We start from the raw sequence: 23,440 nt of genomic DNA on the forward strand, positions 1-23,440 counted from the left end.
TAAAAAAAGCTGCTGCTGTCAAAGTCATGAAACACAATGATGCATGAACACAAGTTTGTAAACCAACATCAAAATCATAAAACAGCTTTAAAAAAATAATCAGAAAGATTTACACAGCCACTGCTATGGTCCCTCAGAGATCACAGTCTGCCATGTTTTCATGTTAACATCCTCTGCCCATAAGCATGCCATGAATTCAGGTGAACTGTGAAAATGTATTATGTCCTCTATCTCTGCCGACAGAATATGCACTGCTAAGTAAACACATAGGAGGAAGGATTGACTAGAGATAGACTGAAATTGAAAGAGTAGATCTGAACCCCCTCGAACTCTGAAGAAGATCAAATCAAAATTTCATGCTTGAGGTCATCTCAAGATGGGCCTGGCATAGAACAACCAAGTCTAAATGACATCTGGCTGATCTTGAATATTAATCACATGCAAAGGAGAAAAAACTCCAGCCCTGTGGCCTTCACACACATCCAGAAACAGTAGAGTAAAACCTTCCTTTTAAAATAGCTTGTTTCATTTTCAAATCTGCATCCTGTAATGAACGTGTCCTGCTTCCACTTACCAATGAAAAGAGGTAATTGTTCACAGTTACATAACAGACATCAACTGCAAAGCATCAGCTTTGAAATGACAAGAAAGGTTAAACTATTCAAACTAGGTACAAAGCATCATGGAGCTGTGAAGAGATACATTTCAGTCTGTGGAGAAGAGCCTTAAGTTACCAGATAGTCTGTTTAAATCAATAGACTCTAGAAACAAAGAGTTACAAATACTGTAAATATCCAGTTTTTACAGAGCAACATGGGGTGAGTTTATCATCTTTTGAGACCCTTATTAATCTATTAACATAGTCCACATTGAGGGAGACATGGTCTTTGCACAGCTTTCGTCTCCATTTATTATTTTTAGGGATGTACGAGTTAGCACAATAACCATTCCTGTGTCCATCTCGGGAATAAGACATCCTGCCAGCCATACATAAGCCTGAAAGCACTAATACCACTCTCCCAAAAATATGCATGTAACACTGACAGGCAGAACAAAACCCAGGACCTGTACAGCTTAGTGCATGAGCCTCTACCACTTTGGCTAAAAGCCACATGTCTCTCGCCTAAGGCTGTAGAGCAAACTCATTCTCTCTAAGTGGTCTATGTTCCAATTACATGGGACAGTATACTACGCAGAGGTGTGTGGGTTACATGTGCACCCAACATTAGAGAACAGTATTTATTTAAAAACAGCTGCAGAAGGGTGATTTTTGTCAGGACTAGAGAATGTGCTAGTAATACTTACTTGTGACAAAGATGCCTAATGGTATTTTTCAAGCACAAAAACATGGAGCAATATTTGAAAAAGGTATGTGGTAAAATACTCTGTTGAAGGGAAGATCTAAGAAACACTGAGAACTCTCAAATAATCTGACATCTCAGGGTTTTTTTTTTCATTCCTTTCAACTTTTAATTTTCTGTTGGCAAGTTCAAGCCAGTAACAGCTGCTTAGACTTTCCAGTTGTTCACACAGAATTACATGAAGGTTTCACACTGGCTCACAAACGGAAGTCCCTGGACCATGAAACACAGGGTAGTCGTCTGCAGCAGCCAGGTGGTTATTCACATGCTCCTTAATTTTAGCTGCTAAGAAGCTGAAGACAGAAAACAACATTAACAAAGTGTTTAAGCTGGGTGAGCCATACCGCCGTGTACCATTATGAAGGGGAGGGTAGGATCTGTCTCCAAGTGGGAGGGGAAAACCCCTGTGCTAGAGAGCTAATTAGCTTGAATGACCAGACCAAATCACTCAATACATTAAAAAAAAAAATCTAGTTCTTTGTCTGAGCCTAAAGTGAGGAAGGCTGCACTCAGTCGCACAATCTTTCAGAAAGTTAATCATCCAGCACTGTGCACTGAGATGCCCCACAGGTATCAGCATCACTCATATTCAACCCATCCAGATTCAAAGCAAGACGCAGAGCAACCTCACCTCTCAAATCACCATCTGACAGGCTCAAGCCCTACATATTTCTAATGATGGGTGAGCTCTCTAGCCTAAGTGCCTGTAATATAAAACATGCTGAGATTATGATGTTAGGAGGGGAGCTAAAATGATATATATCAATCTAAAGCCATGTATATTAATTTTAATTACATTTCTTTTCTCCATTCCCCCTAGACTTTGTTCACTCAAGGTTTGGAGCAGTGGTTAATTTATGTCACATATTAGCTCTGACACTTATTAAAAAACCCTAAACCATGAGAATTACAAACTTTCTATAGCTCACTTTTATTTTTAATAAAAAAGTAAAACCTTAAGTCAGTCAGCTAGGTAGCATCAAACATGAAATTGTTCACTCAGTTTAATCTAATTCTTTGTCATGAACCGGGTCAGTACAAACATCTTTAAATCACATTTTATCTTCAGCACCAGCTGAAACTTTAGCCTTTTATTATAACATCAGAAATGGGGAAAACAGTTGCCCTTCCTGGGAAGGTTTTTAATAAAAAGAGAACGCTGAAGTCAGAGGAGCATTGCTTCAAGGGCAACTCCCAGCCACTAACTGTTCTCAAAAGGCACTGGAACAAAATATTTTTGTAGAATTTTCTAGGGCCTAATTTTACTCCCTTTTAAATCAGCAGGGGAGCTTCCAGCAGGCTCATTGCAAAGAGGGACAAACAAACCCACAGTGAGCAACAATGGTCCTTACAGTCATCTTCAGAAGAGACCCAATAAGCTCACCTTAAAAACCACAGCTAACTGTGGCAGGGGCTGCGATGCGAGTGGCAGGTATAAGAGGCAGGGGAAGGCATTGCCTTTCCAAACTGCCAGGCATGGCCATGCTCACACTTCCTCCCTGCTTCAGTATGGCTTCCGGGCTGACCCCAGGCTTCAGCCATGCTTATGCTTCAGGGTCAGGGAGACTGGGGCCGTGTGCCACCTGCCCTCCCGCTGCTCCAGGGCAGGGGGGAGGTGGGAGTCACTCTGGAGACCTACCCCTGCAGTGGGGGGTGGGTTGTGGGGACAGCAGAATCTAGAGCACTGCCCGAGGATGGGGCTTGGCTCTTGAAGGGGGTGTGGCCTCAGGTGGAAGAGGCAGAAGTGAAGCAAACTGAACGTCAAGAATGTTTTCCTCCCACCTTACATAGAATTTCCATAAGGCAGAGTCCTCTGTCTTATTTCCCCACTTCTCCATGGAACATTTCAACAGTCCAAGATGCAGGTTACTATCAGGTGTCCAGGTCACGTGACTCTGTAGTATCTCAGCATCCACAAGTCAGATACAGCATGGAGCATCCACAAGAAGGCCAGGCTTTTACTTAATCTACTGTCCTCACTAATGGATTCAGCCCTGTCTGTCTTGCCTATTGTTGTACCTGAAGTGTTAGCAGTGCATAGCCTCCAAGGTACAAACGGGATAATTAATAAATCATAACCTTTCCAATAATATCTTACATGAGCTGTCTTTAATGAAGTATCTCTCAGTTATGTCATGTCCATATCACAAGCTTATTTTCATAAACAATATGGAATATAATGTCACAGAAATGGTTAGGACACTTACAAAGAATACCCAAAAAACCATCATAGGGATGTCAACTTAATTCATATTAAAAACAACATTCATAGACTTTAAGGTCAGAAGGGACCATTATGATCATCTAGTCTGACCCCCTGCACAGTGCAGGCCACAGAATCTCACCCACTCCCTCCTAGAATAATCCTCTCACCTATATCTCAGATATTGAAGCCTTCAAATACTTTGAAGACCCCAAGATACAGAGAATCCTCTAGCTGTGACCTATACCCCGTGCTACAGAGGAAGGCGAAAAACCTCCAGGGCCTCTGCCAATCTACCCTGGAGGAAAATTCCTTCCCAACCCCAAATATGGCGATCAGCTAAACCCTGAGCATGTGGACAAGACTCAGCCAGACACCCAGAAAGTTCTCTATAGTAACTCTTATCATCCCTCCATTGACCTATTTACCTCTGATAATGAATGGTCAATTTGGACTCATTTGAATTTTTTTACATAAAATGTTCACTTATGGGTTACTTTTCAAAGGTGTGAGCACTTCTCTGGGGACTGTTCAACGTACCTGGGGGGAAAAAAATCACATCTCTGTAATCACAGAAAGCTCCCAATAAAACTGGGCACATCTCTGAATAGCACAGAAATGAGTTGAGAAACTCCAAGAAAACAGGGGACTATGGATTTGATTTTTAAAAGTGCAGAACACCTGTAATGTCAACACCTGCAATGCCAAGTCCACGGTGCTCTTTTCTGAAAATGGGTCTTGAGTAAAAAGTTGTTACAAAGTCACGAGGAGGCCAGAATCTTCACAAGCAACCACTGAGGTAGGGTCTTCTATAGCTGGGGGTCTACATTAAATGTCAGAGGGCTGATGTACAACACTTTCTAAATACCAGGGCCCTTTTAAAGTATCCTAAGTTAAGCACCAAATATCACTAGTCATTTTTTAAAATCTTGCCCATGCTAATAAAAGAGTACAAATATGTGCTAATAAGGCTCTGATAGAAACCCCACATTAACTATGTACAACAATTCTAACTGCTCATTTCAAGCCAAAGTCATAGGAAGGTACTTTATTCATCAATAAAATCAGGGGGATCAGCCTTAAAACAACAATATTTTGTTTGTCTTAAGTTTAGAAACAGGTTTTATTTGTTTGCCTTCCCTCTCATCTTCTCTGCACTTCCCCACCCTCCTCTGCTGACAAGTTCCAAAGACAATGCCATTTAAAATTAACTTAGTTTTAAACTTTTCTCCTAAATGTAACTGGACAACTGCCTGTCTTCAATGTCACAATTTTGATTTATGACTGCGTGAAATTGTGTGTTTGTGATGTTAACACTAGGGGTATGTCTAGACTGCATCCCTCTGTCAGCAGAGGGAAGCAGATTAGGCAGGTCAACATTGCAAATGAGGCAGGGATTCAAATATCCTGCGCCTAATTTGCATAAAAATGGCCACCGCGTTTTGCCGACTCAGCAGTTGGTCAGCAAAAACCGGCAGTTTAGAGGGGGATCTGTTGAGAAAGGATTTGTCAAAAAAGGCTTTCTGTCAGGAGGCATAAGAGGGGGCGGGGGTCAGAAGACCTGCAATCGCCACAAAATCTTTGAGGTGATGCCCTTATTCTATTAGTGGCAAATCACTATCTGCAATTTGGGGCCTTGAATGCCATAGCCAATGCAATCTGATGAGATCCAAGGGAGAAAATATTGTCTAGTAATTTAGAGCAGAGAGTCAGCATTCTTTAGTTTTAGCCCAGGCTTCACCATGGGTTTGCTCATTCACCTTGGGCAAGTCATGTAACTGTTCCATGCCCTGATCCCCATTTGTGAAATGGAAATAATAGTCACCTACCTCTAAGACATCTATAATTGTACTTTGAGATCTTCAGATGAAAGGCAGTATATGAAAGTGCAAATTAACATCACCGTCTGACACCTGCAGATGAAAGTAGCTATAGGCATGCCGCCGCCGCTGCTGCTAAACAGAAATGAGAGCAACACGTAAGAGAAAAGTTTCCTTACTATGCTGTGGATTTCTTTGCCAAAGCCTCTACTCCTGAATGCCCATACAACAAATTAATACCACCACCTTGGTCTTATTACTGACACCTCTGAAGTACTGTCCTCAAGGTCACAAAGCAACACCTGGGTAAACCCTGGGCTAGGACAAATAATGCTGCTCTTCTCCTAGACAATATTTTTTTCCCATTTAAGAGACATTTGGGACTTGATCCTCAGATGGTATAAGCTGGCAAAGGTCATGAATCTTGCCCATTTTCTCCTGAAATAGGATTTTTGCTGTTATTTAATACTCATTTCCACACTATCAGCTCTCACTTCGGCCGTCAAGACAGCCCATGAATGTTTTATGAAAAAGGAGGTGGGTGTTCAGCTATAGGGTATAACAAAACCAAGATCAATTTCTCTTTGCCTGCCATCTGTTCTTTGTTATAAGAAAAAGCTAAGTGAATTTTTTTAATTGCCTCAACTGTGAAGTGATATATACCCAGTTATTGATTTCTCTTAACTTACCTTGTTAATCATTTACTGGGTTTTAAAACAGACGCTCCAGCACTATTGATTTGCTCCAAAAAGCTGTTCATAAGCCTTAGGCCCACAGCTAGGGTTGTTCCAGACAGAAGATATTTTACATGTCATTTTTATTGGCCTAGATGAAGACAAGTAAATATCAATGGTTAGTTGTGAGCAGCCGTACTAGCGAGGGATCCTTTGGGAAGAAAGGACTTACAAAAACACAAGAATATAGATCCAACTGCTGTCAGGCTAGAGAAATTAATATAATTCATCATGTAATAATGGTTGTGGTTCAGGATGTGTGAGCATGAAGAAAAGGTAGATGTGCTACATTTTTTCAGTGTGACCCTTATGCCCTCGTGGAAATCCCAGCATGACTACATTCTCTGTTCAATGAAGAGACACTGTGCATACCAAATAACCACAGCAAAAAATATCCTGAAGCCTTGATTCTACAAGCAGCTTGGTGCCCATCCCTTCACCAAGTATAGAGACCCAGACTTAGTGTATCAAGTCAGTGTAATGGACTTCAGCTGGTGCAGGTTCCACACGAAGTAGCTGACAAGCCTGGTGCCTTATATGACAAGCTCTTTAATCAGGGATGGAGACTACCTCTGCTATCTGGAGTACTTAGCCCGGCAAGGCTCTGTCAGATGCTACTGTCATACATTTGGATTCCTGACTGGTTTTTTGCATACTCACTGAGGTAAGAGTCACATATTTGAAGAGAACACCCAGTAACACTGCTTGACTCCAGTCATTCAAGAGATTTTTTTTGTTATTTATGTAGGAGAAAGAGCCTGAAGCACAGGCCTGATGCTTGAGCCAAAGTAAGGCTATGTCTACACTATGAGTTCTCAGCAAAAACAATGCTAATGAGGAACTCATTTGCATGAGTCAATTTTCTGCCAATCCATTTTTGCACAAAAACAAGTAGTCTAGACGTTTTATTTTTGCGCTAAAACTGCTTTTTCTGCAAGATCGGTATACAGATCTTACCAAAGGCACCTCCTTTTTGAGGTATTTGCCCCTTCAGAACACAACTGTGACTGAGTGATAACTTCTAAACTGGGAGGCAGAGGATGAAATTAAAAGTGCTTGTTTCATTTTTCTGGGCAAATGAGGCATCCAGTAATATGTCTTAAACACAGTAAAGATAGCAGTTCTTTCCTTGGTTTAGTGTAAGTCCCTGAACTCTCCCAAATAGCTAAATTCCTTGTAATGGTTAGTTACCTGGCTTGGAAGTTATCACCACATCAATTCATATCAGCTCCTTCTAAGGGGAGCCTTTGAGGAACAGTACTCATTGCAGCAGCATCTTTTCTTTCTTGGCTTCAAGTATGGTGAAGCAGAATCAGCCCCTATCCACTGCAGAAAAGAGACAGTTTTGGATACATACATTATATATCCATTAAAGGCATTATAGCCATCAACCCAATATTATAAATTAGGGAAAACCCTGCGTAATGTGGAATTACAGTGTCTATTTGAAACAAAGCAAGTAATCAAAGAGGGGTGGGAGAGAGACAATTGGATTGAGAACAAACTCTGTTGAAACACACGTTAGCCCGGACACACAAATTGAGGCGGCAATTTTTTATTAGCCCTTCCATACTAATAGGATTTCAAAGGGTAAGGGAATGTATGCTGAACATCTGATACAGAGACCGACGAAAAGCAAAAATGCTCATTTACATTTTGCATCTCAAAATAGGATTTCTTTCACTGACAACTGTATTAGGACACTAGGAGATTTACGCAGTATTGCTTGGATCCTTACCTCAAGCTTTTTCTTCATTTAAATAATTGTTGTAGGGTGGGACTGGGGTTTGAGGGTTCAGTATGCAGGCTGCCCCAGAAAGGAAGGACAACCCCAGCCCCCTCAGTATAGCAGTTTGGGGCAAAGCACCTGTTCATGGCTGCTGCAGCTGGGGGGGGGGGGGGTGTATATCCCCCATCTGATGGGGACAGACACAAAGAGTAACTCTGAAATATTTAGTACGTAGCTGTCCCTTTCTCCACCCCTGCCCCCTGCTGGCCAATGGGGTTCTCTCTCCTCCAGTCCCCATCACTGGCCTCTTGCTGCTTCCCTGTACTCACTCAAGTATAACTGACCCCTGCCAGCTGCCTCCCTTTTCATTTTTGAGAAAATCAAATTCCAGACAGGTCCCATTGTCCTAGAAAAATCAATCAAAATCAAACCCAGACCTTACTTTAAGTTATGATAGAGGAAACTGCAGACCAAGTCTGGTGGGCCTACTGCTTACCCTTTCGGAGGAGTTCTTGAACAAATGGACTAATGCATGGACAGACGATGCCCATTTCTCTTATATAGAGTAAGAAACAAAACCAGTAATCATTGCATTAATTTCAAAGTTACCTATTAAAACCAAATTAAAATTATATTTAGCTGTGTTGACAAAAATAATGAGATTCTTAGTATTACAAAAATTAAAACCTTATTTCAGAAATAGTTAATGCAACAACTATTTACCAAGCCTGCAATTGACGGAGTAGCCCACAAGGATAGGAGACAAATAGAACCACATATTTATTGAGACACCAAAGTTTACATCTAAGTGAAGCACTACAATAGTCCTGCAGGAAAGTTAAGTAGATTCATGCCAAGAAATTTTGCAGACAAAAAATTGTTGAAAGCCAGTATCACCTACAAAGCTGGCTGTGAACTCAAGGCCAGCTAGCAGTATTTTATTAAGTACACTTGACTTTTAGCAGAATCATTTACTTACACCTGCAGTGTTTTATGGGTACCATAAAAAGTGAGGTAGAATTCCAATTTGCACTGTTATAATTTATTACAGACTCTGATTGGATTAACTTTTTAAAAAATGAGTTCTGAAATTCAGCACATTCTTTATACTCTAATAAAATATTTGAATACTAAGCTGCACAACTAATCGTTTATCAAGGGCTGGGTATACAAAGATTATTCTTAAATGTAAATGAGTTTTGTCTCAACTATGTTGCAGAGGTTTTAAGATCCACCTTGTAGTACTGCAGCTGAGCATGAATTTTTGCAGGTCTTTAAGTTTTACCAATTAGTATTCACTCATTTTCACCTTGAAAAATTGAATCTACTGCACCATTTTCACTTATCTACAATCTACTCACTGAAATGAAATCCAATTTCAGTAGAAGGAAGTGACTTACTGACAGGTCCTCCATGCAGTTTCCTATACAGGAACTGCTTATCCTTTGGATGAGCAGTAGGACACTCTCATATGGCCCCCACTACCATCCTAGTGGAGCCTCATAATCCTTAATGTATTGTCACAACACCCCTACGACATAAGGAAATGCAGGCAGGGAACTGAAGCACAGACTTTCTGGAATAGGAATCAGATCTAAGCTCAATTCCCAACCTGGAACAGAACTCACTTGCAATCTTGGACAGTCACTTCATCTGTCTCTGCCTTGGATTCCCAGCTCTGTAGGATACTTCTGCAAGCTTCCCATAGTCTGTGGGTCTTCAGCATATACTTTCATCAGGTCAGAGATAAGAATGTTAAGGACTAGTCTACTCTCTCCCCACTCCCCTCCCCGCCTTTGCTGCCTCTATCAGATAGTATTTGCACCTGCTCAACCCATTTATATTAGGGAGGGAGGGAAGAAGGGGTACTTCAAAGCAGCAGCACCACAGCTGAGCCAGGGATCAGCTGTGCGGCGCTGCCTTTGAAACCCGAAGGCGACATTTCAAAGGGGCAGCTCCGTGGAGCTCGGGGTCAGCTGGGAACTCCCCAGCTGATCCCAAGCTCCGCGCAGCATACAGCGCAGCATGGAGCCAGGGGTCAGTGGAGTGACTCAGTCCCCCACTGACCCCGGGTTCCATGAGAGTGCTGTGGCTTTAAAATGCACAAGAGCCCCCGCTGGGACTTCCTGCTGGCCCTGAACTGCACGGTTTCCACATCTCACTGGGGCTCTTGTACATTTTCAAAGGAGGAATGCAGAAGTGCCTATGGACTAGTCAAGTAGTCGATGGAAATTCCATCGACTACTTGACTAATGAATTAACCGCTATTTAACATCCTTAGTCAGAGACTATCCTATCAAATTTAAGTACTGAATCTTGCCCAAGAGAGGTTTGGGGCTCAAGGTAAGGGATATCTACCCTGGCCAGGTAGAAACTTTACTTGCAGCTCTAGAGAACAGTGATTAAGAGTGCTATTGTGTCTCTAGTTTGCATATATATGGCCTAGCCATGCCCTAATACCTATGTACAAAAACCACACAGACTAGTCAAAGCATGGCTACTGTTTATTGCACAATCAGTTCCCACCTAGAAAGATCAAGGCTTAACAAGCTTCATGTTTAGGCCACAAAAGCTTGTTGAGGTAGTATTTGCACCTGCTCAACCCATTTATATTATTGCCATGAATAGGGGGCAAATGGCAAAATTACTAGAAGTGATCCTTTAGCCAGGCCGAGGCACACAACTCTGTAGAAGGTAGTATATGAAGGCCTTTGGCCTAGATGCTCCATGTGTAAGAAAATGCAGACTCAAGGAAAGATGAAGGTAAACAACTCTGGGGAGATGGCCAAATCAACTACCATCAAGAAGCTAAAGGCTGAAGGCCAAGGCAGAGGTTCCTAGGCTTACTAACCTCTTGATTAGCAAATAAGCTAGTTTTCGAGAGTGCTGTTTCTTTAATTCAGCCCCATTTGAAATCAATGGGAGTTTGAGTTAAGCCAACATTAACCTTTTCAGAAAATCCCTCCATAAAACCTCTGTGCCAAAATCCAGCAAGAGAGCAGCCCTCTGTACCAATCTTGAAACCAAAGAGCGTCAGCAGCATTCCAGCACGCTAAAGCTCAGAAGCGTAAACAAAGGTACTGTGGAGGCAAGTTCTAAACTGAGGTGCAAAAGATATTCAGAGCTGTATAGGGTTACTTATGTTCTTATACCATGTAACCTCTCTCTCTCTTTTCTCACCTTATAGGGAATTTATACAGACAAATTGAGAAGCCAGTGGCAAATGGCACAGCTTGGTGAGTCAACACATCCACAAGCAATTGTGCTGGCCCTAGTGAAAAGTTCTTACTTCCTCCTGTTCCAGCATATCTCTATCCCCCTCTCAGAAAGCAAGCTGTGAATGGAGGACTACCAAAGGTAAAATGAAGAGTATTTCCCATTTCTTGGGCAAATACATGCATGGACTGATAGGACTGAACTCTGGTGAGCAAACCAAGGTCTATACACCATTAAGCTTGTATCCATGGACTATTTAGTGCTTTGAGGCTTAGAAGCACTACACAGATTCCAAAAGAGCAGCCCACCCTTTACAGGTTTGTTTCTGCAATGGGCAAACATGAGAAAGTTCTTCACACTCAAATGGCAGTACTCTGCTTTCCCATTTGCTCTCACTACACATATGGACCTCCATTGGCATCAAGTCTTGCGTCTGGCATACATACAACAACTAAATAGTGAAGCAAACATATTGAGACTATTGTCTTAGCAGCTTACCTCCATAAATTATCCCATTTACAAAAGTAAAAAGAGGTAAGATGTCAGACATAAGATAGCTTTACAGTGAACAACAGAAGAGAAAAATACCCCCTCTAAGCCAGCAAATTTGAAGAGATGGATGAGGGGAAAAACCACAGAACAAAGGCCTTTTTTTGCACCAGTTCTTTAATTGGGATTACAGATCAGAAAATAAACGTAACAACATGCCTGCTATATGCTTAAACCTCCATGAAACTAAAATCTTAAAACTAAAATCCTCAAACCAAATATATGGCCATCATATATTGTGTTTGTTGACTAGCAAACTTGTGTTTGTTGACTAGCAGAAATGCAAGGATCTGTGCTTAATGAGTGAAAATGGGATCTGTGTGGCATTCAATTCTCAGTGGCAATCAATGAAAATTAAATATTAATTTGTGTGTCTTAAGTGGAAAAGCATGCAAAAGTTGGGATAGAAAAGCAGGGAACAGCAATAAGTTTTCTACAGTTCTACTGACAGTGCAAATTACAGTAAGCTAAACAATGCTGACCAAAATCTATAAATTTTCCTTTTTCCTCAGCACCAATAACTAATTGCATAAAATAGAGGAAGATATTTAATCACCACTTGATTGAGGTTGGGGAGAAGAGTGTTAAAGACACACCCCTATCAATTTTTAAACAAGCTATGCATTTCACTTCTTGTTTTACATTACGTTAAGCTATCTTCTGAAGTTTTTTCAGTCTAACTTTGCAAGTGCTTAATCATCCCAATATCAGCAAACTGTATTACTTTACATCTTACGTGACTTCCAAGTCCTCACCCTACTTGTTAATATTCTTACATACATTACAAATTACAAAAAAAGCAAATCTGTAAGTCTTAAAGAACAAAAGTTTAAAGAATCTTAAGAAGGCGTTATTACAATTACTCCAGAAAGGTACTACAGCAGTTATTGGACTAAATTCTCACTCAGGAAGTCAATGCAAGTTTTTCTCCAAGTTAGGACCAAGTAGTAATTTGAGAGTGGACCCTCAGTCTTCCATGAACTTTGTGCAGTACAGAGGTGACTGCCTAGCAGGATTAGATCGGATACATTTTGCCTTTGATTTATTGATTAAAATTGCCATGTGCTGGAGAAAAAATTCCAGAGTATGGCCTGATGCCACAATTAACACTTTTTATTATTTAAAAGGCATTGTGTTACACAGAAAAAAATATAACATAGTCACGTTACTTTCATTCCTTTTCATTTAGAAATTGTGGCAATTCAGAACACTACTATGTCTGATGAAAAAGCACCCTGATATTTTTAGCACTCTGAAGTGCTAGAGTTGCATATGCATTGATTTGAGCAATACCATCTTTTCAGATGTTCAACAGGTTTCCTAATAAGTCTTATAACTAAGACTAGTAACCCCCAATATCTGAATAAATAAGTGATTAATACCCTAATTAAAAAAACGCTTTTATTAACAAATGAATGAAGTACCAGGCCACTATTACATGGAAATCAGAACCACTTCGGTCCTGGTTAAGAAACAGCATAGAGAAGGTTATATTGTTGCAGCTGTTATCCATAGTCCCCCTCTGGTGCCTAGTTTAAATGTTTTACATTTAGTAGTTAGATAAATACTGTTGTAAAATAAGTACATTGCTAATAAAGAGCTTGCAGATCAGCAATGTCCATACAAGGTTTCCATATTGGAGTTCTGTTTTCCACATCTGCTGCAAGGAAGCAACTTCACACACGCAACATGCACACTGTAAAAAAAATATGCTTGAATGTCATCACATTCTAGCAACATAATGAAAGGCAGATAAGTTAGGCCAAAACTGTGAACACAACAGCTTGTGCAAATCATTTTCTCCAATGGCATTTCAATTCAGGACAGTCAATAGAGGAACGTGCCAAAACTTCCTTTCCCATTTCGTTTGAACTGATTGCCCATGATAGAAACAAATATTTCCTGAGACATTATGTTGTCATCAGCCTGTGTGATTCCCAGTTTACTCAGCCTTTTCTTGTGCATCTGGCTCTTCTTTACAGAGGTAGCAGCAAGTTCATTTGCAATTTCATAATTGCCTTCAGTTTGTTCAAAAATCTCAGCTCTCCCATGGAGCTCCAATTCATCTGTTGCACATTCATGTAGCTCTTCAGGTCCCAAGTCTTCTACATTGTCTGTCTCGTCACTTGACTGGATAGTCTGTATATTTCCTAAATCCAAAAACAGTGGTGAGGATATTACAGACTGTGTAGATGTCTGAAGGAGCTTAAGTAGTCAAATGTCAGATATGGAACACGTGAAAATTTAGGGTTTCTTATTTATGTTTCAACTATAACAATTCAAAATACGGATGTAAAAACTGGCAAGAATAGTTAACCAGTTAAATGTTCACCACCAGCTGTGGGCAGCAGGAGCGGCCAAGAGCAAGGAAACCTCCGGTTAATCTGTTAACATTTAACATTCCTAGTTCAAGGACATCAGCTCTTACCAAGAAGAGGTAATTCTTCAATGTAAATGTGATGCTACGCCCCACATATTTAATGGAAATATGTTTTTAAATATGAATATGCATTATGCAAAAAAGGGCAAGTAATCCTTTATGCAAAACAGGGCCTTGTAGCCTCCTGAATATGTATATTCCATTTCTGTGCTTGTATCTTTCTTGGATGTGAAGTTAGAAATATGAAGTATAAACGTGCTTATTGATCTAGATCTTCTAGTGAAAGCCATTAGTGATGTTTAACACACTAAATGGCCCAGGGGTCAAGATAGTTTTGATTTTCCTGTAAGCACAAACTGTGGCTTAGGGATGTTACGTAGCGATTAATTTGATAGACAAGTAGTCGATGAAATTCCATCGACTACTCAGCTAGTTGATAAGCATTTCCACATTCTACCTTTGAAATGTACAAGAACCCCAACAGGGGCTCTTGAGCATTTCAAAGTTGAAACACTGCACAGAGCCCAGGGCCAGCTGCAAGTCCCAGCTGATCCCGGGCTCCACCGGACATTTCAAAGAGGCAGCACCGCACGGAGCCCAGGGTCAGCAGGGGAGTCCCCAGCTGATCCAGGACTCCACACAGCACTACTTCTTTGAAATGTCCCAAGGAGCCCAGGGTCAGCTGGGGAGTCCCCAGCTGACCCCGGGCTCTGTGCAGTGCTGCCACTTTGAAATGCCACAAGGAGTCTGATGCCAGGCTCCCCATGGCATTCAAAGTGGCAGCACTGCACAGAGCAGCAGACCCTGGGCTCTGTGCGGCGCTGCTGCTTTTAAGTAACCCCCCTCTTTCCCGCCTCTATCTGATAGAGGCAGCGGGGGGGGGGGGGGGGGCCGAAGAGCAACTAGACTACTGTCCGATAAGCATTTGCTTATCGGATAGTTGACTAGTCCTTTACATCCCTACTGTGGCAATTCCTATAAAGACATGTGACCATGCCCTCTAGTCCTATACAGGCAGTCCCCGAGTTACGCGGATCCGACTTGTGTCGGATCCGCAGTTATGAACGGGGCTTTTCTCGCCCCGAAGGACGGGAGCGGCGGGACGCCCAGATGCGCCGCGGTCCGCCACCCCCATCCTCCGGGGCAAGAAAAGCTGCTCCCCGTCTCCCTGGTCTGCAGGGAGACGGGGAGCAAAGCCTTGGAGCATGCCCGCAGCGGGACAGCAAAGGCGCACTTGAGCTGTCCCCCTGCGGGTGTGCTCCGCGGCTTTGCTCCCCATCTCCCGACCAGCAGACCAGGGACATGGGGAGCAAAGCCTCGGAGCATGCCCGCAGTGGGACAGCCGCGCCGCGCCTGGACTGTCCCGCTGCCCGTGTGCTCTGCGGCTTTGCTCTGTCTCTCCCAGGTCAGCAGACCAGGGAGATGGAGCAAAGCCGTGGAGGACTTGGGCGGTCCCGCCACCTCTGTCTCCCTGGTCTGCTGGGGGGGGGGGGGGGGGGGTGCAGCTAGTGCCCCCCCCCCCCCAGCAGACCAGGCTTTTCTTGCCTACCCGTGGGGTAGAGCAGCTGGGGGTTGCCGGGTTGGTTCCGCAGCGCCGCTCCGGACCAACCCGGCAGCACCCCAGCTGCTCTGCCCCAGGCGTCCTGATTCAGACACTGCTGGTCAGTTTCAGCAGCAGCTGAATCAGGATGTCTGGGGCAGAGCAGCTGGGGTGCTGCTGGGTTGCTCCAGTAGCGCCGAGGAGCCGCACTACTGGAGCAACCCAGCAGCACCCCAGCTGCTCTGCCCCAGGCGTCCCCAAGTCAGCCGCTGCTGAAACTGACCAGTGGCTGACTACAGGAAGCCTGAGGCACAGTTGCTCTGCCCCAGGCTTCCTGGACTCAGCCGCTGATCAGTTTCAGCAGCAGCTGACTTGGGGACGCCTGGGTTTCTTAAGCTGAATCTGTATGTAAGTCAGAACTGGCATCCAGATTCAGCCGCGGTTGAAACTGATCAGTTTCAGCAGCGGCTGACACCAGTTCCGACTTACATACAGATTCAACTTAAGAACAAACCTACAGTCCCTATCTTGTACGTAACGTGGGGACTGCCTGTAATCCATCTTGAATTTTCTGTTTTTCCACTGGGGATTCCAACTCTGCGGAAATTTCATAGGGGGGCAAACAATTATTGCCTTCAACTGGCATCACAAACTGCACCCTCTGAAGAGAACAAAAAACACGAAGACTACACGCTTCTTTCAAAAGAAGCTTTCTCAAAAGAATCTTTTCAAAAAGCTTTTCGAAAGAGATTATCTAGACAGTCACAATTTTAGAAAAAGTGATCCGCTTCTTTGAAAGAGAGCACCCAGGTAATATGGATGTTCTCTTTCAAAAAAGCCCTGTTTGCGGTCAAGAACGCCTTTTTTCGCAAGAGCTCTTTCGAAAAAAGGTATTCTTCCTTGTAAAATGAGGTTTACCGCTGTCAAAAAGTGCCACATTCTTTCAATTTAATTTCAAAAGACCACTTTTTTTTGAAAAACCCTGTAGTCTAGACATAGCCCAACAAAGGGAGAAGCTAGTAGACTGTTAGAGAAAAGATCAGCTCTGGTCTGAAAAATTTTACTTAAAATAAAATATAATTCTGCACCCTAGTCCTTGTTACAATTTCTCTTAGTATGTTTTGTTCATTTTAGCTTAGTATATTACTTTGATCTGCCTGTCCTCAATTGCAGACACTTAAATCCTACTTTCTACCCCTAATAAAAATCACTTTTGCTTATTATCAAACCCAGTATAAATAATTGTTACCTGGAAGCGGGGGAAGGGCAAGTAAGATGGATTTATTGGATGGTTTTGGTTCCTATTTGGGGCTCCAGGATGCTATCAAGTCCTCGTAACTGAGCCCTGACAGAACTGAGCTATTATCAGTGTTTGCATTACTTGGCTGGGGGCTGTTCCTCCAACTCTGTCTTTGCTAGAAGAGACCAAAGCTTCTGGCCCAGCAGGACAGGGTGATGGAGCACCCCAGGGAGCAGGTAAGCAGACTCAGTGGTATAATAGGCCATCAAGTGACAGTCTCCAGGGGATCTTGGTGATCCAACCGGTCCCAGCAAGCACAAAGGTGCAGTCAATATAGCACAAAAAAGAATCAGGTGGCAATTGGGACAATCCAGCATTCCCCCAAAAAATTAAAAGCAAGAGTAAGTTTTCAAGGTGATTGCCACGAGAAACGATAAAGTGCAATGAATATTTTATGAAAGTTTCAGAGGAAAAATTCACCAGCTTATCACCCTTTCAGATGGCAGTTTTAATGATAGCCCCCTATATTCCAAGCATACAAGCACAATGCTTAAGAAAGAATCCTGAGACTGTTAAATTACTTAGTCAAGTATTTGAGAGAGAGACAGCTGAGTGGGGATTAGACATTGCAACTTAGAGCTTAGTATCTGTCTCTGAAGCAAGATATGGAAAGTACAGTTGTCAAGTGATATTTATAGTTGGGAACAACTACACTGGGAGAAATAAGCCAGATCCAGCCAGTCTCATTTCTGCTGCATGGTGGAATAGGAGAGAATAGAATTAATATGGGTAGGAAATGGTTGTGGAAAGAACATGCCCGTTTTCTCCCTGACAACATGCTGCTGTGTATGTGTGTGCAGGCGAGGGAGAGCGAGACCAAGACACCAAGTAGTTAGTTCCAGTCCTGCAGGATCCGCATAGTAGGGCAGATGGGTCAGTAGGCAAGAAACAACTGGAAAGCTCCTTTTCCTCACTGATTAGATACACATCATTTAATATAGACTCAGATACACTGACCCAGACACTCATTTAGAGGAAAGACAGATGGGAAAAGCCTCAAGGTCAAATACCATGAAAGAGGTGAAACCTCCTGTAACTGCAGCAAATATCATATTTTAAATGGCTAAGTAGTCAGCATCTTCTGAAAGACCATCATAACAGCCACCTGATACTTGCTTCCAGTACCCAGAATAAGTTTTCAGAAATGCTTTGATATCATTCGATAAAAAAGTTAGATTGAAGTGCAGCCTGCACAGTCCTTTTCAGTAGCTGTGATCTGGGAAGTTTGATTTGATAATTATAGAGGAGTCCTAACTACACTGACTTTTCTCCTTATTAGGAAGTTTAAAGCTCTTTCTGCCTACTTATATAGTGTGCATTTTCTAAATATTTTACAGAAACAGTAGATTCACCATTATTTTTAGGCTCCTATTAAGACAGAATAAAAAATACCTTCTGAAGTTTTGGCAGCAATGTCCTTTACATCAGAGGAAACTGTAGGCTTAACCAGGACAACTCCATATCCTTCATTATTATGGATCACATTGTTCACCATGGTTATTTTGGCCATGTCATAATGGTCATCTAAGAAATCCTATAGCAGAACACAAACTTCAGAAAAAATGTATGTAGCAAATTCTCAAAAAGAAGATAATTTTCAACTCAGATAAAGTGCCTTCTCTAAAAAAAGAAAATATAAAAGAATTAGCTCTATTTGTACATTTAAGGAAACATATTTAAATATAATCACCATCTTCCTCATTGCAGCCATGAAAGAGGAGGAATGTTTTGCTGTAGTAAACAAAAGTTTGTCTTTCAAAGAAGTTAAAATAAAGAAGTAGTGACATTATGAGATAACTAAGTAGGTACTGGAAGTAGGTACTGGAACTAGGTACCAATTATAGCAGATGTGGTCTTGATAACTGATTACAACAATTCCATCTGTGACTCACTTTTATGAGGATTCCCTCCTTGCAGTGGTGTATGCCATTGCCCTGCAGGGTACATGTGCTACCGGGATATATTTCAACACCAGCACCCTGTAAATTAAAGAGACAGGAGACAAATGAGTCAGCAAATTCTCAGCATAATCCATTGCCCAAAGTGGGCCCGTCTCTCCAGTTAGCAGCTACATGATAACAGGCTATTTCCTTGTCAGGGAGCAGGTGCTCACAATTCAGTCCCCAATGGTAATGCTGCTATCATCATACCACAAAAGTTCTGCTGCGATTGCATGACGACATGCACAGAGCTTCTTTAATACACCATATGCAGTCCTGGGGAATCCAGCAGAGGTTTTTGTTTGTTGGTTTTGGGGGTTTTTTTTTGGTGATGTAACAGTGTTAAATTTTGATCATCTCCTTGTAAGAATCAATAGGTAACATGTCCAAAAAAGGCAATTCAGCCAGAGAGAGAATATTAGTTTAACAAGAGACAAGTACACTTAATGGGCACAAGATGGGCTCACTAAGAACAGTCTAATCCCAGGAATCCGCTTCAAACACATGGGGTTATTTCATAAGTTAACTGACTTTGATTTTCCACAGTGTCACATGCAGAACAACATGCAGTGTGTCTTCCCCACTTCCCTGGAGAGAGATACCACGTAACAGGTTAAGAGAATACTCTGATTTCTTAAAAACTAATTATATTTAGCATCTAATAGAAAATACAGGTGGTTTTCTAAAGGATCAAGGAAGTCACTGTCTTTCCTGATTATGAATCACTATTCGCCCTCAGAGATCGTCACTTTATTAAAGCTGGTGTTTTGTTTCAAAAAAATATTGAAGTTAGTTCAGACCTTGGCACCATACAGATCAGAGTTCTTCATTAATAGCTCAGCTGATGTTCTCACTGTAACCCCTGTAGTTTCACACTGTAGCACACAGTTCTCCAATGTGGTTTTCCCATGGTGAACACCTGCAAACAAAGACACCCAGTGTCAACATTAGAGATCATGCTGAGACAGGACAATAGATGATCTGTAAGAGGCATTCTCTGTTCATCAGGCCAGACAGATACTATAATGAGGACACAGATTAATATCTGACAGAAAAATGTTTTCTTCCAGATTTCAGCGAAGCCCAAAGTAGGCCTCAGGATTCAGCCTTTTTAACAAGTATGCTCTCAAGTATTTTTCTGGATAACAAGCCAACAGATGTTAAATGGAAACACCTACACATTCAGGGACAAACTTCTACAGTGTAGCCACTTTGCAGCACATCAGCTGCATAATCAGAGTCCAAAACTAGAGAAAATAAAGTGTGATCCTCCAGTTGCAGATATTCAGTGAAAAGGCGTGTGCATGCTCACACACGCATCCTGCTACTTGTTTCCACTGGGGAAGGATGTACAGCCAAAGCAAGTGGGACACAGCTTGGACAATGCACACTCTCAGTTGTATTATCAGTAGAGCCCTGCACAGAAAGAAATCTCTAGCCAGGGAGCTGATACCCATGGATAGACATTGTGATCCATAGGGCTCTACTTCCAAGAGCCACTCTGGCCAGCAGAGAGTAGTGTTACTCCATCATGTCCAGGAGCCAGTGCGCTATGCTGGCACTGCCCTCCAGCATCTCCTCTCTGAGGTTGTACAGCCCTGCTGGCAGAAGGGTAGGGGATTGTGCAGCCACACTGCTGGGAGGAGCTGCTGGAGTGGGGTACTGGCTCCCAAGAGCGATGGGTTAATGCGCCTCTCTGTCAGCTGCAGTGGCTCTTGGGAGTAGAGCCCTGTGGATCTGCAGATCACAGTGTATCTGCGGACAGACATTTCTATCCTTGGAGGGCTCTAGTTTCCAGCCCCATTCCATGGCCAATGCAGCCCAGATAAGAATCTGAGTAGCCATCAGGCAGCTCAGTCAGGAACCTGGGGACCAGGACCAGCCCCCCCACAGAATTGCAGCAAATTTAGAAATATGGGAAACTGAGCTTTAAAGTTAATGCTGATGACAGCGACAGTTGCCTGGCTCACATATGGCTGTGACTGGAACTACAGTTATGTTTGTTATATCTCTTGCCTGCAAGATCAACTGTTCTCCTTACATCTTCAGAAAGACTGACATAAGAAGTGGCTTAAGTATATGCTAGGGATGGCCAAACCATGACTCATGAGCCACATGTTAGAAGTCCAGCTTATGGAGCACCCCACCCCCTTCTCCACCTACCAGCTCAGTGCCTCTGCCTTGCAGCAGGATGGCGGCATGGGGGCTTCTGCGCAACAGGGAAGGAGAGGTGTCAGGACTTCAACAGAACAGGGCTGAGATGCAAAGACCCATCAGGTGCCTCCCACAGGACTGAAGCCGTGAGCCCTATCAGGTGTGCCTGGCTTGCACTTCTGAAGACAGTCCTATGCAGCTAAGTGGGTCAGTAGGTTTGGCCACCCCTGGGTTATGTGCACCGCTAGACATGCTACGTGACCAAAATTATCAGACAAGCAACAATGTTTTGCTTTTACAACTTAATGAATAATTTTCAGGTTTCATCTTCCAGAAGATTAAAGCAAATTTGAATAGAATTAGAACCAGCTAACCTAAATTTAAATAAAACAATGCAATGAAGTCACAAATGTTTTGGTCTACAGGGACCTTAGAGACCACGAGTTCACTTTCTGCATAATTGTTGTCAAATAATTCCAAGTATATGTGATGGTCATATTAATACAATTAAGTATTGGCACACTGGTACATTTTTGCATTGTCACTTGGGCACATGTTCAATCTATAGGAGGCCCAATATTACTGCTCGCAGCTAACAGAACTAGACATCTGTTGGGAAAAATGGGGTGAAAACAAAGAACTGATCATTTCTTAAGGGTCCCATTTATACAGATCTGACTAGCTCTATAACAAAAGGAGGATTGGCCTCTCTCGTTTCTTTATGTGTTACTATTTCTTAAAATATTACCAGCTGCCACCTAAGCAGAGCTTTGTCAACTAATATTTTCATTCATTTGCACGGGCACAGGGAGACCTGTGTCAAGTTATATACTGGTTTTTCTCAGCAGCTAACCTGGAAAAGAGGACAACTGTCGAGCTTTATTGGCTTCCTCATTAATTGCATGGTTTTTTCAAGAGAAAACAATTCAGAGTGATGTACTTCACAAAATAGCTAGGGTTGCATGTAACAGCAAAACAAGCTTAATAGAAGCTCTCTTGCAATAAAATAATCCCTGTAATAGTATATCCAAAACCAAAGCAATTACACACATGAATATTCTCACAATCTTGTGTATGTGTTGTTACCCTGTGGACGTGATCTGGATTATATGCTTTTTTTTAATTTACTAAATCAATTCAGTTACACTGATGCAAAAACCTAATGTAGACACACTTAAACTAAGGCAAACTGTGCTAAACCCAGTTTCTTAATTTCACTTTTTTCTGAATTAAAACGAAATCACTTTAAATTTACCTACAATAGTGGTTTGCACTGGCATAATTAAAAATAAATAGTTATACCAGTGCAAGTTTTCCATCATAATCCAGGCCCTTTATTACAGAAGAACAATTGAAGGACCATTAGTCTGAGATCTCCTCTTCGAGATGTGTTTGGGGTTTTTTTTTGTTGTTGTTGTTTTTTAAACGAGAGCAGTAATTTCCCCATATCAACCTTGATTCCCTTTCTTTGTGAAGGGGTTTTACCTAAGTTGACAAAATATGAAATACCTACATGAAGGTGTTAAGCATTTTAAAGTGATATTTATTAATCCACCTCTATTTAATGAAGCGATAATTAGCATCTTCCATAAAGGCAGTAGGGCAGGACCTGGTATGCTTATCCTCAGATGAAACTGGGAGCTAATGTTTCCTTAGATGATTAAAATAATTGTCTGGAGCAATACTATATTCCAAGGTATGATGAAAATAACAGCAGGTAACGTAGCATGGGTTTTGCTTATAAAAATGCAGATTCTCAAAGGATTTACAAGATAAGAAAAATCTTATTACTCTGAGCCCAGAGCAAGCACCAATATTCTCTCAGGTAGCAAAGCGATCAGGTTCTTGATTACCGGACAAGGACAACAGGAGAGGCCAAGTGACGTGAGGCACAATAGCACTAAGCTGCCAGTCAGGGTAGGGAACAAAATGAAAAGATAAACTACTTAGAATTAGAGAGCTGAGCTGCCAGCAAATAAGGTGGAGCATGGGCCTTCTTAACAGCCATCTAAATGTTGTTTGAAGGAAAGAGACAAAGTAGTATCCTGCTGAGCATGCTTATGGTGGAGTCGCAGTTTGAATGTGCCAGTGGGTGAGAGGGGGCTTAGTGGTGACTAAGTAGAGGAGAGGTTGGGTCAGGAAGAATCAGGTATTTCCAAAGCAGTTCTCTTTGCCAGTAAGGCAAACAGGTTTCATTCTCCAGCCAAACTCAAGCAGGCTATCTAGCAATTCTTAGAGGCAGGGAGACTTCTTAGCAGATAGGATGAGTTAGATTATTAATTTTTAAGAATAAGAAAAAAGCTTGAAAAACAGAAGGCTGAATTCAGACAGTTCAAAGATGGGAGTTATTCAGTTCCAAATTCATTATAATCTAGGTAAAGAAATCTTGAAGGTATGATGTTTAAATCAATAGAATCCTTTTCCTATGAATTTTTTTCAAGATGGGAAAGTAGTAAAAATTGGATGCAAATTTACCAACTAGCAAAGCTTTAACTCCGCCCATAATTATGATAT

The 23,440-nt window shown here is 42.0% G+C and overlaps 1 protein-coding gene across 1 annotated transcript in view; it reads right to left on the minus strand.

Annotated features, from left to right (window-relative positions):
• Positions 1-12,180: 12,180 nt before the first annotated feature.
• Positions 12,181-23,440, minus strand: part of SHCBP1 (SHC binding and spindle associated 1) — a 39,624-nt gene continuing 28,364 nt past the window's right edge. Inside the window, exons 10-13 of the mRNA XM_075940189.1 lie at positions 19,573-19,691; positions 18,725-18,811; positions 18,225-18,366; positions 12,181-13,762 (exon numbers count right to left, since the gene is read on the minus strand). Of these exons, the coding sequence (XP_075796304.1) occupies positions 13,440-13,762; positions 18,225-18,366; positions 18,725-18,811; positions 19,573-19,691 (671 nt within the window). The 3' untranslated portion in view covers positions 12,181-13,439. The remainder of the gene's footprint in view (positions 13,763-18,224; positions 18,367-18,724; positions 18,812-19,572; positions 19,692-23,440) is intronic.

Source organism: Pelodiscus sinensis, chromosome 12 (genome assembly GCF_049634645.1).
Source record: "Pelodiscus sinensis isolate JC-2024 chromosome 12, ASM4963464v1, whole genome shotgun sequence".
NCBI classification, from domain to species: domain Eukaryota; kingdom Metazoa; phylum Chordata; order Testudines; family Trionychidae; genus Pelodiscus; species Pelodiscus sinensis.